The sequence below is a fragment of the Jaculus jaculus genome, chromosome 2, assembly GCF_020740685.1.
Source record: "Jaculus jaculus isolate mJacJac1 chromosome 2, mJacJac1.mat.Y.cur, whole genome shotgun sequence".
Taxonomy (NCBI): Eukaryota; Metazoa; Chordata; class Mammalia; order Rodentia; family Dipodidae; genus Jaculus; species Jaculus jaculus.
In genome coordinates this window covers 137709352-137725444 of record NC_059103.1, presented here as the reverse complement: position 1 = coordinate 137725444, position 16093 = coordinate 137709352, and the positions used below count along the sequence as shown (strand labels likewise).

Here is a 16093-nt window from a genome sequence, read left to right as displayed (position 1 = left end):
CAAAACATACCACTCTGGAACAGCCAAATGGAAGAGAAGCATAAAGCAAGATATAGGACAGAAGCAGGAGGCCTCCCAGCTCCTACGCCTTCTCGGGGTACGCTACTCTCCCAGCACTGCCATGTACTCACCCACCCAAAAGCCTGGCAAATCCCTTGTCTAAGGGATTTAACCAAAGTTTCCCTTATGTGGGTACAGTTGACAAAATTATTGCCCAGAGGTGCCTGAACTCAGTCTTTTGGATTATCATCACAGGGATGGGGATGCAATTGGCATCTAGTGGGTAAAGACCAAGGATACTGTTAAGCAGCCTACTAGGCACAGAATATGCTCCCAAGCTTCTGGGCCCCCAGCCCTGGCATATAGTAACTTAGTCCACAAGGCAATGGTATCTTTGTTGAGAAACTCTGTAATAGGCTAAGAATAAGCTAAATCACTATCACCAAGATCAGAAATTCTCAGAATGTAGGCAATCCCTGAATGTTAGCCATAAACTATTAAATTCTATTAAAATTATTCAAAATATTCCACCAACATATATATCAGTTTATTCCTGCTAACTTTTTTTAAGTCATCTACTAACTTTCTTTAAATATGAAAATATATATAAATGTGCCCCTTAGCTAACTGGGGGCTAGAAACGTCCTTTTGGACAAAACCATGAAAAGAGGAGTGATCACTAAGACTTTAAAGTAAGTGTCTAGATGTGCCACCCTGAAAAATAATTATTATAAAAATTAATGAAACTTCCACTTTTTGTGGCTACATCATGTCTAAATCACTCATCAACATACATATGTACTGAAACAGAAGAGGTTCAGTGAACTGCAAAAGGTTAAAACTAAACTTCCAAGTGAGGTGGCTGACTAGAAAAGAAATCCAATTTTGACAGCTTATATGACTTAGAGGGAAGTGGCCAGGTGTCGTCCTGAGAGGGAACCTATTTTTTTTTCAAAACAGAAATATCACAATACCTGATCTCCAAGTACAGAGCCATGATAATTGCATAAAAGCAGACATGTAGAGCAATGGAATAGAATAGAGCACGCAGAAATAAGCCCACACAGTCAAGCCACCTCTTTTCTTTTTCGGGTTGGTTTTTTGAGGTAGGGTCTCACTCTAGCCCAGCCTGACCTGGAATTCACTATGTAGTCTCAGGATGGCCTCGAACTCATGGAGATCCTCCTACCTTTGTCTCCTGAGTACTTGGATTAAAGGCATGTGCCACCATGCACAGCTTCATTTTTTTAATTTATTTATTGAAGAGAGAGAAAATGCATATGGACATGGCAGCGCTTCTAACCACTGCAAATGAGCTCCAGATGCATGAACCTCCTGGTGCATCTGGCTTACATGGGTACTGGGGAATCAAACCTGGGTTCTTAGGTTTCACAGGCAAACACCTTAACTGCTAAGTCATCTCTCCAGCCCCCCTAATTTTTCTCCAAAGGTTATAGTCTTATATCCCCTCTCCCTTCCCACTTTCCCTGAGGACTCTCCTCAGTGGAGTTCCTGTTCACTGTTGGATAATTAAGGCCTCATTCAGTCTCTGGGAAGGGGATGTGCCTTGGGATATTTCTGCCTACCTTGCAAGCCACCCAATTTTTGAAAAGGCTTCAGAAACATACATTGGGATAAAGACACCCTCTTCAACAAATTGTGCTGGCCAAATTCTTGCACTTTCACATTACTTTGGGAGAAGAAAGGGACCAGTAATAGGGGGCCAAGGGCACAGGGAAGGATAGAGGGATGAATTAAAACAAAACATACTTACATTTATCTACCTATTTAATCCTACAATGAAACCCATTAGTCTGCATGCTAACTTTAAAAATATCTTTAATTTTTACTTATTTATTTTCATGTGTGAGAGCACCAGAACCTTTTGCTACTGCAAATGATTACCAGACACTTGCACCACTTTGCATCCAGATTATGTGCATGGCTTTGTAATTGAACCCTGGGCCAAGCACCTTTAACCACCGAGCCTCTTAAAAATTTTTAAATGTAAAAACTATGTATATCATTTGTACAAATAGGCAAAGTAACTATCTTTTTTCTCAATATATTTTTTTCTTAAGTTTAGTCATTTGAAATAATGGGAACAAAAATCTCCAGACCAGCAAAATGAAGTAATCTTCTAAATGTAGAAATACCAACTTTTAGCATGGAATATTGCTACAATTATTATTAAAGTTATTAAAATCTTAGAACATTCTCCATAGGGATCTGCCTGATGGTGTTTACATTCCTTTTCTGTTGGCTTCTATGGGAAGAATGTCATCATCAGTGAGATAAATATTAAATATTCTGCCAGCTCCTGGAACCTGGCCCCTGAATGTCCACTAAGAGTGACATTTGCAGCAAACACTGCAGGGAGCTGAATGGGGACAGCAACCTGAGGCTCAGTCCAACCCACACCACCACACTGGCCAGGGCCCTTCAATTGAAGTATTAAATTATTCACAGGCAAATAGAAATGGAAGAGTGGTGTGCTGGTTCCAGCATGCTTCCTTTTCTCTGTGTGTCATACAATACTTCCCTAACTACTTGATAAATGTGTGCTTCTATACCACTTGAAAATATTTTAGAGGATAGTCAATACCATTGTAGTTCCTGTAAGAATATCCATCATCTACAATTTTGACTGTGTTTAGTCTTTTTCTGACTTTTGGCATTAATAGGAAGAATTCTACTTGAGAATTCTTGCATCTCAGCGGCAACTGGCTAAGCTTTGTTGGAAGCATCTGTAACCTTAGAAGCCACAAGGCACTCTGAAATTGATGCTCTCATTCCCAATAGGGATAAGCGCATAGCATAAAAGAAGTTATCTTTACTTGATGGCATGTTAATTGGTCCAGATGTGTTTTAAATACCTGTACACATCCACTGACATATGCACTTAAAGCTCAATGATTACCCTATGACTCTTGCTCAATTATACTTATTCAACATTCATATGAGAAATATCCATTATGTATCTGCTGTACACAGACACTTTGCTAAAGACCAGATATGATCTATGAGTTTGACATTATCCCTGCCCTGCCAACTATTTTGTAATATGTTGAAATAAGTACCCCTCAACTAAAGTAAAAAGAACAGTACACAAAATCAACGTCAGAAAATGTGGACCCTTATTCTAGTTCACCAAGCATACCCCTTTAACCTTCCTGAGCCTTCCTTTCTCCATCTGCAAAACAGAAGTATTCTTGGCCATTGGTTTGTGTGCAGGTCAATCAAATGAAATGATGTGTTCTAAAAATATTTGATCCCCAGCACTACAATAAAAATGAAAATAAACACAAAAATAGGTTGCAAAGTGCACTGTGGAATATGAGTAATATGTTAGTATTAAGTATATCAGGTAACTAATTGCCCACGTCTGTTCTCTGTGCTGATTAGTACCAAGGCTCAAGCACTATACCAATGCTTGTACAAGTTTGAAGGCAACCACATAAGTGATCCATTTTTCCTTCACAGGAAACTGCAGCTTACAAAGCTGTGAGAGCACTTCGGTCAGTACATGGGGTTCGGTACAGATACGGACCTGCCTCCCAAACACTGTGTAAGTTTCTTGTACATGTTATGTTAGAATCAATCATCTTTCTTGAACCAATATCCTGCATCATGACTTCCCTCTACAAAAAGAGAGTACACTCTCCCCACAGTAAAATTTGTTACTATCAAATTAACCAAAGAAGATGGAAAGAGTTCATATCTGATTAGTTTCCACAGCTTGACAGAAATCACTGTACCAGTTTGAACCAATTCTAAGCACAGAATATTGTAGGCATGCAGTAATGACTACAGGTTGAACGGAGATCTTCTGACAGTAGAAAGTGCTAAGATGGGCTCCTTAGGCAATTGTGAATGCTGTGAGGGTGGAAATGGGCCTACCACAGCTTCCCTTTCGTCCCTTCCCTCCATCCTTATGACATGCCATTTCATGTATGGCATCTTCAGCTGAATTTCCCCTTGAAAAGTGATTTGAAAGTATTTCTTCCTTTGTACAAAATAAAGAGTAACTGAGTGTATGAAAAGATCTTGGACAACCAACTTTGAGATGTAGGGTCTAGTCCCAGATCTGCCAGGTGTGTCAAGATATTGAGTAAGTCTGGTATTTAATTTCTATAGCTGTAACATGAGGAACTATAACAGATCATGTCTCTAAACCTTTCAAATTTTAAACTTATTCTATCTTATACATAACCAGAAAAATATATAGAAAAATTGTGTGTATTTGAATGTTTGAGTATGCATATGCTGATAAACACAGGGTATGTGCATCTACATACATATCGACACCTGACTGTGATTCTCAGTAAGCATGCAAATTTCTCTGTTTTTTTTTTTTTTGTAATTTATACATCATTACTGTCATTTCCCCTCACTTTCTTCAACCTTCAGAACGAAGCTAGGTTTATCAATTAACATTAGTTGTCAAATAAGCTTAGCTAATAAGAGCAGAGTGTTAAAGAGGAAAGTGGGGGGGGATTATTATAGGTTATTGTCTACAATTATGGAAGTTGTCAATCAAAAAATAATAATAAATTTAAAAATAAATAAAAAGAATGTCACAAGTATCAATAGATTTCCTTTCATATATACAATCATTTTAGAACTGCTTTCTTCCCTCCTCCATCCTTCTCTCTCACACATACACACACCCTTTCTTTCCTTTCTCTCCCATCCTCTAAGCCCACCTTCTCATAGGGTCCTGCTGTATAGCCCAGGCTTGCCTTAAATTTACTATTTCCCCCTACCCTAGCCTCAGCTAGGATCACACATGCACACAAGCTACGAAGCCTGGCTTTAAAACTGTGTTTTGTTTTGTTTTGTTTTGTTTTGTTTTGTTTTGTTTTGTTTCAAGACAGAATCCTAAGTAGCTCAGGCTGCCCTTGAACTCTCTTTATACCTGAGAGTGACTTTAACCTCTTAATCCTCTTGCCGCTATCTCTTGAGTGCTAGGATCCCAAGTATGAGCCACTTCCCTGGTGTATATATATATATATATATGTGTATGTATGTATATATATACACACACACACACATACCTTGAAAGAGGACAACTAGTTTTTAAAAGAAATAACAGGGTTGGGGAGATGGCTCAGTGGATAAAGTGTTTGTCATTCATATCTGAATACCCAAGTTCAATGCTCAGATCCCAGGTTAAAAGCTGGAAATTGTGGTGGACTTCTGTAATCCCAACAGTGAGATGGAAGGCAGAGACAGGAGAATTTCTCAGAAGCCCATGGTGAGAAGAGAAGTGAACAAGAAGAATAAGCGTCCCTGCCTCAAATGAGGTGGAAGGCAAGACTAACTCAAACGCTCTTCTCTGCCCTTCACATGCATGTTGTGACACAAATGCACCTAAACTATTACACTCCCCACCCCTGCCCCCCCACAGAGAGAGAGAGATAAATGAAATCACACTACCAGCTCATACCAATATAGTATATCACATATACTAACATTTTAAAAACATTGATTTTGTCAAAATAATCTAACAGTTTGCCTTTGCAGGCTGATAAGAAGACACAGTTTAGTATATTTACTGAAGACAATCTGTTACCATAGAAATGAGCCTGTCACATCACCATGATGTAACTGTTGGCACATGCTGTCCCTGACTTTGGCTACCATGACTATTTGTACTCAATCCAGAAGGACACTACAGCCACAGATGATCCTCTGTACTATACAAAGCCAAAGGAATCCAAGAAGTAAAAAAGTCATTTAGCAGTCAGTCATCTTCACATAGTTCTATTCTAATCCTAGGAAATTTTGCACTGATAAGTAATATTATTGCCTAGCGTGATGGTTCACACTTGTAATCCTAGCACTCAAGAGGCAAAGGCAACAAGATTGCCACAATTCTCAGCTTAGTGTATTACAAATTGCAAGCTAGGGAGGGCTACATAGTGTGACCCTATCTCAAACACACATACACACAAAGTATTATTGAATAAATGAATATGCTATGGTAATTTGACAAGAGTAGGAATGATAATATATCAGTCTGGATCAACTAAATTTCAGGAAAAAGTATACCAACAGTTTTCTACAAAATATTAACTCATTTAATAAATGATGTATAAGAGGCAGTTATACTAAGATTCTACATGTTAGGCACTTTGGGGGTAAAAATGTAATATAGTAGCAAATGTAGCCTAAGAACTTTCAAATGACTTGTTCCATTTAGTTTCCATGACCCTATGAGGCTGTTAGTGTCATCATGCCTTTTCAAATAGGGAGACTGAGGCACAAGGAAGTCACACAGCAGGTGTGGAGTAGGATGTACAGTACACAGGTGGGTACCTTTGGTGCCTGTGCTTTCAGCTCTGGGCTGAAAGGCTGCAGCTCTGGAGGTCATGGGAGTCAGGAGAGAACTGCAAGAACAGATTATCAACTATGTAGCGAGCTGTGGAGGATCTGAAAGTAGGATCTGAGGGGGAAATAACAAAACAAAAAGGGAGATAGGCCTGTGGTCCTTGGTGATCTTCAAAACCAGTGCTGGATAGGTTGCTTAGTGGTTAAGGCACTTTCCTTCAAAGCCAAAGAACCCAAGTTCCATTCCCCAGGACCCATGAGAGCCAGATGCACAAAGTGGTACATGCATCTAGAGTTTTTTGCAGTGGCTGAAGGCCCTGGTGTACCCATTCTCTCTCTGTCTCTTTCTCTCTCTCTAAAATAAAAAATATTTAAAAAAAAAAAAAAGTTCAAGGCTGGAGAGATAACTCAGTAGTTAAGGCACTTGCTGGAAAAGCCAAAGGACCCAGGTTAGATTCCCCAGTACCCATGTAAAGCCAATGCACAAGGTGGTGCATGTGTCTGGAATTCATTTGCAGTGGCTGGAGGCCCTGGCAGATTCATTTACTCTCTCTCTCTCTCAAATAAATAGCAAATAAAATATTTTAAAAACAAAGTTAAATGCACAGGTGTAATCAAGAACCATACTCAAAGTGTTTGAGGATGTAGAATTATATAATTCCTCTTGAATTCTCAAGCAAAATAAAGAAAAGGAGGGTGGGGGCTGGAGAGATGGCTTAGCAGTTAAGCTGTTTGCCTGCAAAGCCTAAGGACCCATGTTCCACTCTCCAGATCCCACATTAGCCATCTGCACAAAGGTGGGGCAAGCGGAAGGTTGCACATGCCCACTAGGTAATGCAAGTGCCTGGAGTTCAATTGCAGTAGCTGAGGCCCTGGAACACCAATTCTCTTTCTGTCTCTCTAAAAAAATGACAAGTAAATATGATTTTAAAAGAAAAGGAGGGTGAGAACCAAGGGTATATGACAGAATTATGATAAGGAAAGGATATTGAGCATTTGAGCAAATGAAGATGTAATAGAGAGGAGATTCATGAATGAAACAAGGTTCTGGACAAGTGACACTCACATTACAAAAAACATAGGAAGACAGTAACACATAGGGTCAAGACATGACACATATGACAACCAAGCAACATGTCTTTCTCTGAGAAAGACTCAGAGGGCTCTGATGTTATTGTAAAATTAGGGGCTGGGGAGATGGTTCTATAGTCAAGAGCACTTGCTGCTTAAGCACAAGGGGCTCTCTGGCCATAGACTGCCAGATTTGATTCCCTAGAACCCATGAAAAAAGTTAGGCATGGGGCTGGAGAGATGGCTCAGTGGTTAAGGCGCTTGCCTGCAAAGCCCAAGAACCCAACTTTGACTCCCCAGTGCCTGCGTTAAGCCAGATGCACAGAACGGTACATATGTCTGCAGTTCACTTGCAGTAGCTAGAGGACCTGGCATACCCATTCTCTGTGTCACTCTGCCAGGTGTGGTGGTGCACACCTTTATTTCCAGCACTCCAGAGGCAGAGGTAGAAGGATCACTATGAATTCAAGGCCAGCCTGAGACTACATAGTGAATTCCAGATCAGCCTGGGTTAGAGTGAGACCCTACTTTGAAAAATATTTTTAAAAAGGTAGGCACAGCCACACACATCTCCAACTCCAAGCTGAGGCTTAGGGTTAGGACTTGGAAGGAATTGGATCATCTGGGAATCTCTGCCACTCACTGACTGACAGCAGCTCTAGGTTGAAGGAGAGACCCTGTCTCAAGGAAATACTCAGATAAGCAATAAGAGAAGGACACCTGGTGTTCTCTTCTGGCCTCCATATGTACACACGAGGCATGTACATCTGCCTATACATATGCATACGCATATACACACCACACTACACACAAAATGAAAGGTGGGAAAAGAAGACAATGGGAAAGGCATACTATGTGCATCACTATGAAAAAGAACACAGAGTAGCATTTGGAACAGAGACAGACTTCTGTGATAGGACCATGAGCATGTATAGAGCTATTAGTTAGCAAAGATTTTTTTCTAGCTCCCTTTCTGGAATGAAAACACATGAGCTAACCAGATGTTGAGTATTACCAAAGCAAAAATGGAAAAAAGGACCAGGAGAAGCTTTGGGGGTGAGAAATTAAGTGACATAATCGACCAAGTGGAGAGTCAAATAACACTCCTGGAAGGCAGGAAAGAGTCTAGAAGCTAAGGACAAAGAACAATTTGAGGGGAGAGGGAAATGGGAGAAATGAAAGGGGCTTCTAGAAACAGTATTTTAATTTTCTAGACCTTGAAAGGGGAGAACTGAATGGCAAGAATAAAAGCAAACAAAAAGTCCACTGTATAGCTGTTTATTAGTAAACAAAGTGAAGACAGATGTTACTGAAATTGAGAAATTTTGAAGTCATCATACTGACAAAGCATTAATACTTAGACTAGATCCCAAGGATGACAGCAGGTATGATTTGTAAGTCCCATGAGTCTGATGCCAAGGAACTACTGTTAAAACATCCTTGTAGAAATGGTATTTCACGTAGAAGGATTTTAGTATAGCTTAGTGAGCAAGTGACACTGAATGTGTTTGTGCATACATATGTATATAATGTGCAAAACCTTTAGTGAGGCTAATTATTTGCTTTTAACTTTTAGATGTAAGCTCTGGGAACTCAATGGATTGGGCTTATAAAAATGGAATACCCTATGCATTTGCTTTTGAACTACGTGACACTGGGCACTTTGGATTTTTACTACCGGAGATGCTCATCAAGCCCACCTGCACAGAGACCATGCTGGCTGTGAAGAATATCACAATGCACCTGCTGCAAAAGTGTCCTCGCGAGAGCCCAAGGGTCTGGTCTGCCGACCCAGAGAAGGCTGATGCTGACCAAAGGGTGCTTGGCACTGGCTGGAAACTGTTCGCAAAGACAAGAGCAACTTTCTAGAATGGATATATTTATGGACTTTAAAAGGATCTTATCATGCAGTTTGACACTTTGTAATAATAGAAAATGTTTTTTTGTAAAGGGCATGACCTACTTTGTTGTAAAGAAAATATATCCATTTTATATCCCTTTAGAGTTTCATTTGATTATGAGAAAAAGGAGAGGTTTTAGAATTCCTGTCTCAAGAAATGTACAAATCAAGGATCCTTCCATAAACCACATACTCTCAGTTAAGATTGAGGCTACTAGTGGTGTTAATTATTTGCTTTTTCTTTGAGATGGGAATAATCAACCAGTTATTTTTCTTTTCGTGTGTTTATGTACACATGTATGTGCTCATGTGCATATTCGTGTGAGCACACATGTGTGTACTTGTGCAATGGGTTTCTAGAAGACAACCTCAGATGCTATCCTCCAGAATTACATTTTGAGACAGGGTCTCTCACTGGCTTGGAACTCACCAATTCAGCTAGACTGGCTAGCTAAAAAAATTCCAAAGACCTTCAAATCTTTGCTTCCCTACCACTGGAATTCCAGATGGGTGCCACCATGCTCAACACGTTATGTGGGTTCTGAGGATCAAACTCAGGTCTTCATGATTGTGAGGCAAGTTTTTTTACCCACTGAGCCATCACCCAACCTCCACATTTTTAGCATAATAAACTAAGACCTCAGATTGTTCATAGTTTTCCCTTCATATTTGTGTACATATACTTACAAAAATATGGCAAAATATAGCAATTTATGTTTAGATTCTGAGAATTCCATTTAAAAAATAAAAAGAGTAAAGAAGCCTGGCCTGATAGCTGTGATAAGAGGACAATAAGTTCAAGGCCTGCCTCTGTTATAGAGTGCAATATCAGCCGTAGAAACTCAGTAGGGTCCTATCCCAAGAAGGAAAGTAAAAAGAGTTCTAAAGATATAATTTAATGATGTACCACTTACCTAGCATGTTCAAGGCCTTTGGTTTAATCACCAGTACAACAAAAAAAAGGAATCAATATTAATTAAGGTGCTGCGCGCAGAATGAGGAGGTTTTCACTAATAATCTCACTTGTTCCCCACAGTACAAATTTCAAATGAGGAAACAGGCTTCAAAGGGTAACAGAGGGCTGGAGATATGGCTCAGTGCTTGCCTGCAAAGGCTAATGACCCAGGTTCAATTCCCTATATAAAGCCAGATGTACAAAGTGCCACATGCATCTGGAGCTCATTTGTAGCAGATGGAGGCCCTGGCACACCATACATATTCTCTTCTCTTTTTCTTCTCTTCCTCTTTCTCCCTATCTCTTTGTCTCTCTGTTTCTCTCTCCTTGTAAATAAATTAAATTAAATTAAAAAGGCAACAGAAACTTCAGTTTCCAAGAAGTTGGCAGGACAAGTGCCTGCACTGCTGGAAATAACTAAAACTCCAGGATAAAACATAATCTTTTTTGAGACAGGGTCTAGTGTGTGTAGGCTGGCCTTGAACCCTCTTGTCTCAGCCTCTTGAATACTGAGATTATAGTTGCCACTGCAATACCCAGCTTAAATTTTTTTCAATGCTTTTTAAAAATGCTTCATATGAGCTAGGCGTGGTGGCGTACGCCTTTAATCCCAGCACTCGGGAGGCAGAGGTAAGAGGATCGCCAGGAGTTCGAGGCCACCCTGAGACTACACAGTGAATTCCAGGTCAGCCTGGACTAGAATGAGACCCTACCTCAAAAGTCCAAATAATAATAATAATAATACTTTGTATGGTAAAAATATAGCAAAAATAGTCTTTTTGTTCAAACACCAAAATACATATTGCTTTGGTCACAGTTTTGTCTTTTTTGTTGTTATTCATTTTTTTTTTTATTTATTTGAGAGCGACAGACACAGAGAGAAAGGCAGATAAAGAGAGAGAGAGAGAATGGGCACTCCAGGGCCTCCAGCCACTGCAAACGAACTCCAGCCATGTGCGCCCCCTTGCTCATCTGGCTAATGTGGGTCCTGGGGAATCCAGACTTAAACCGGGGTCCTTAGGCTTCACAGGCAAGTGCTTAACTGCTAAGCTATCTCTCCAGCCCCGGACACAGTTTTAAGGAAGACTTAAGTAGTCTCTGGCTCCTCAAGTACATGGTTTAGTGTAGGTTGATGTCAACCCAGGCTTCTCCAGCTTCAGTCATTTATCAAAGCTAATATCATACTACAAATGTACATGAAGAAACAGAGCAAGGAGAAACCAAGCTTGATCATAGCTTCTTTCATGTGTGACTTCAACTGCCCTCCATTGTGTACTTCTGTTGGATCAAACTCTCCCATGTTACCACTTAGTACCATAATGAACCGATATATATTCCAAGTGGCAACAGGTAAATTGAGAAGGAAGATAAACCAGTACAGTGAAATAAGCATTAACACAGTAACAATGGTATGGCTGATCAACTCTGGAATTACTCACTTGTTTAATTTTGAACAACATGATTTAGCATTAATGTGATCACATTCTAAATCAGACAATGCAATTATGAAGTAGGCTGAGAGGAAGATGAGCAGACAACAGTTGAGGAGAGAGAAGAGGAACACCACAGCCTCCATCCTCTGCCACCACTCTGGCCGTCAAAGCCCCTCGGGGCCACACTGCTGAAATGGGCAGCATGCCAGGCTAAAATTTTTTAATCATGGTAAAATCAGACAAGAAAGTAAGGAAATTTTGAGCCAGGTTTTGACCGAAGGCAGCAACCTAGAGTCAAGGGGGACACTGTTCTCCTGACAGCATCTGTTAAGCCAGCTGCATGCAGAGTTGGATTTTCATAGCATTTTTTTTTTAATTTATTTGAGAGCTACAGACACAGAGAGAAAGACACATAGAGGGAGAGAGAGAGAATGGGCGCGCCAGGGCCTCCAGCCACTGCAAATGAACTCCAGACGCATGCGCCCCCTTGTGCATCTGGCTAACGTGGGACCTGGGGAACCAAGCCTTGAACCAGGGTCCTTAGGCTTCACAGGCAAGCGCTTAACCACTAAGCCATCTCTCCAGCCCTTTCACAGCATTTTGAAGAATGGAGTTAGACCACAAAGCACAGGGTTACACCAACCTGGGAAATCTAAGAAGTTCTTCTCCTGCCAGAATTCTAGGACTCCCAAGGGTTGTGCCTTCAGTGTAAGGATAAATTAGAAATAATCCCCATATTGCTTCTCTTTAAAATATATATATATTTGCAAGTAAAGAAGGAAAACTGCTGCAAACAAACTCTAGATGCATGCACCACTTTGTGCATCTGGCTTTACATGGGAACTAGAGAATTGAACTGGGGTTGTTAGTCTTTGCAGGCAAGTGCCCACTGAACAATTTCTCCATTCCTCCTCATATCACTTCTATTGGGCCACAAGGAAAACTGGCCATTTCAAATTGAGCAAGAGTAGAGTGGAAGGGTATGGCTACCAAGACTTTGGAAGTACAAGTCAGCCCTCGTGCTGATTTCTGGCACAAATTTAGACTACTTGAATGATCTGATAAACCTCTCTAGCCAAGAGTTTCAGATTAATCCCAGACTGCTAATACCCCCAAGTATTTGGTAGAAATCCTCTTAAAGGATTTGTCTTACCAAAACATATGAATACTAGGATAAAAGGATGAACTTGAGACCTTTCAGAGGGGAGAAAAAGACCCCCATGCCAAAAGAGACATCTCAACAGCACCACTGACACTGAGACAATGAATCTCCAGGGTTCTGAGGGAAGATGATACCAAACAAAACCCCACTACACCCAAAGAAAATATTAATGACATATGAATGCAAGGCACAGCCATTTTCATCAAAGCCTAAATTATTTACATTTGTCAGGAAACCCCTAGAGGATATGCTTATGATAAATGAGAGAATGAGCAGAGAGTCAGAAGAAGACCAGCGTTAAGTTCGGGATGTGAAGAATCTTCCAAACACGCTCAAAGTTGGGGGCAATGGCCCCAGCTAAAGGCACTATTTGGGGACATGTGGAAACTTTAGGAGTGAGACCTACCTGGAAGAGAAAAATGTTAGTCAGGGCTCTTTCCACTAGCCCTTGCCAGCCTCCCAGCTTCCTGGCCTCCATGCGCGAAGAAGCTCCGCCTCCGTCCGTCTCCTGGCCCTGGCCCGCCTCCCCGCAGCCCAGGTCAACTGAGCCAAGGAGAATGGTCTGATCTCTGAGGTCGTGAGCCAAAGTCAGCCTTTTCTTCTTTAGGTTGTTTATGTAAGGTATTTGGTTACAGTGATGATTAAATTGACACAAGAACAATACAGTAACAAGCATGGTCCAAGATAATAGTGAAAGGTACAACTCCAAGTTACAGTTTTAGGTCAGACTTATAGAACTTGGAATGGGAGGGCTGAAGAGATGGTTTAAGTTAAGGTGCTTGCCTGCAAAGCCTAAGGACCCACATTCGATTCCCCAGGACCCACGTAAAGCCAGAGGTACGCAGTGGAGCATTCCTCTGGAGTTTATTTGCAGTGGCTAGAGGCCCTGGTGACTCTCTTTCTATCTACCTCTCATAAATAAATAAACAACATATTTTTTTAAAGAATTTGGAATGTAAGAAAAGAAGTAGACCTCAAATGAATGAAGACAAATATGACATGGATAGAACACTCAAATACATGTTCAGAGGCAATTTTTACTTGCATTAGAGAACTTGGGAATAAACTCATAGTAAAAGCTCACAAAGCTATGCAAACAAAAACATAGTTTTAAATTACTTATTTATTTGGAAGAGAGTGCATGCCATGGCACAATTGTAAACATCAGAGGACAACTTCAAGATGTCTGTGTTATACCTGCTTTAAGACAGAGTCACTTGCTGCTGCAGAAAAACTGCCAGACTGCAAAGAACTAGCTTGGGCCCTCAATCTTTGGATTCTCCTGGCTCCAGCTCCTGTTGTCATGGATACATTGGGATCACAGATGCATGCACCACTTTGCAGCATCTAGTTTTGCATGGGTGTTGGAAAGTTGAACTTAGCTGGCAGGTTTTGCAAGCACCTTTAACTGATGAGTCATCTCCCAAGCCCCAAAACATACATTTTTTTTTAAAGGTAGTGTTTCACTCTAGCCCAGGCTGATCATGAATTCACTACATAGTCTCAGATCAGCCTCAAACTCACAGCATGTGATCTCCTACCTCTGCCTCCTGAGTGCTGGTATGGGGTTAAAGGCATGCACCACCATGTCCTGCCCCAAAAATACTTTTTTTTTTTTTTTTTTTTTGGTTTTTCGAAGTAGGGTCTCACTCTAGCCCAGGTTGACCTGGAATTCACTATGTAGTCTCCATGTAGCCTGGAACTTGCAGTGATCCTCCTTTCTCTGCCTCCCAGTGCTGGGATTAAAGGCATGAGCCACCACGCCCAGGTAAATGAGTTAAAAACAATGCATTATATAAGAAAATAAATGAAATCCTAGTATAAATAATGTTGGATATAAATATACCAGGACCAGAAGAAGTGAAATGCATAGGAGAAGAGGGACCCCTAAAGCCTCATCTTCCATAGAAGAAAGGCAGTAGAAAATCCCTAAGGCTGAAAAATCAAAAAAAAATCTGTATATGGATATTATTTAAAAATAAGAACATAAAAACACTAAAGGAAATAACTAAAAAAACTAGAAAATATTGGACTAATAAAAAGGGATGTAAGGATGGATGGAACAAATGACTGTTTTAACATGACTTGTCAAATAATAACTTTTAACTTTTATATTAGGAAATATACATATCAAAGAATACACTTATTTTAAAGGAACATAATAAGTGTTTATAAACAAAGTCCCAATTACTAAATTTTTTTTTGAGACAAGGTCTTACTATGTAGCCCAGGCTGGCCTCACTCTTGTTTCTGCCTCTCCTTCCTTAGTGCTAGGATTATAGGCATGTGCCGCCACATTAATTTATCTTTTTTTAAATGTGTGTGTATATATGTGTGTCAATGTGTGTGTGTACATGGTACAAGTGCATATGTATACATGTGCAAGTGGAGGCCAGAGAGCAACCTTGAGTAGCATTCCTCAGGAATGTCACCCATCTTATGAAAAACAGGATTTCATTGGCCTGGAGATCAATTATGCTAGATTGGATGGCCAGCAAGACCCAGGGATCTTCTTGTCTCTACCCTTCCAGCACTGGGATTACAGATTAAGCCACCTCATCCATATTAGTTCCCGGGAGGAGGATTAAATTCAGGTCCTCATGTTTGCAAGGGAAGCATTTTACCCATTAAACATCTCCCCAGCCTGCTGACTTAAATTTTATTCCTACTGACCTAGGAACATATTTGTAACCACAGATCTTGGACAAGTTAAAGGCTTGTTTCTATTAAGAAACAGTACAGAAAGCCGGGTGTGGTGGCACATGCCTTTAATCCCAGTACTCAGGAGGCAGAGGGAGGAGGATCACTATGAGTTTGAGGCCACCCTGAGGCTACATAGTGAATTCCAGGTCAGCCTGAGCTAGAATGAAACCCTACCTCAGAAAACAAAAACTAAAAAATAAAAAAAAGGAAGAAAGAAAGAAAAAAGGGAAAAAGAAAGAAACAGTACAGGGGCTGGAAGGATGGCTGAGCAGTTAAAGATGCTTGTTTGCAAAGCCTGCCAACCAGGATTCAGTTTCTAAGCCACTCACATAAGCAGGATGCAAAAAGTGGAACAAGGTCTTCATTTGCAGTGACAAGAGGCACGCACACACACATGTAAATAAAAATTAAAGAAGAGAAACAGTACCTTGAAGGATTTAACCTTCATAATCCCATGTAGCAGTAAACATTCAGAAATTATCAGGATTTATTTGTACAGTAAGCCAAAGTCAAAAAGTTCAGAACAATCACAAGGG

The 16093-nt window shown here is 40.4% G+C and overlaps 1 protein-coding gene and 1 pseudogene across 3 annotated transcripts in view; one reads left to right on the top strand and one right to left on the bottom strand.

The window, feature by feature from the left end:
- Cpa6 (carboxypeptidase A6) overlaps window positions 1–9509 on the top strand; it is a 342345-nt gene extending 332836 nt beyond the window's left edge. For all 3 annotated transcript variants that reach the window (XM_045143753.1, XM_004653452.2, XM_045143754.1), the window contains 2 exons: window positions 3484–3568; window positions 8981–9509. In XM_045143753.1, the coding sequence (XP_044999688.1) occupies window positions 3484–3568; window positions 8981–9273 (378 nt within the window). In that variant the 3' untranslated portion in view covers window positions 9274–9509. The remainder of the gene's footprint in view (window positions 1–3483; window positions 3569–8980) is intronic.
- Window positions 9510–11415: 1906 nt separating this feature from the next.
- LOC101616387 lies at window positions 11416–11835 on the bottom strand (annotated as a pseudogene).
- Between the last annotated feature and the right edge of the window lie 4258 nt (window positions 11836–16093).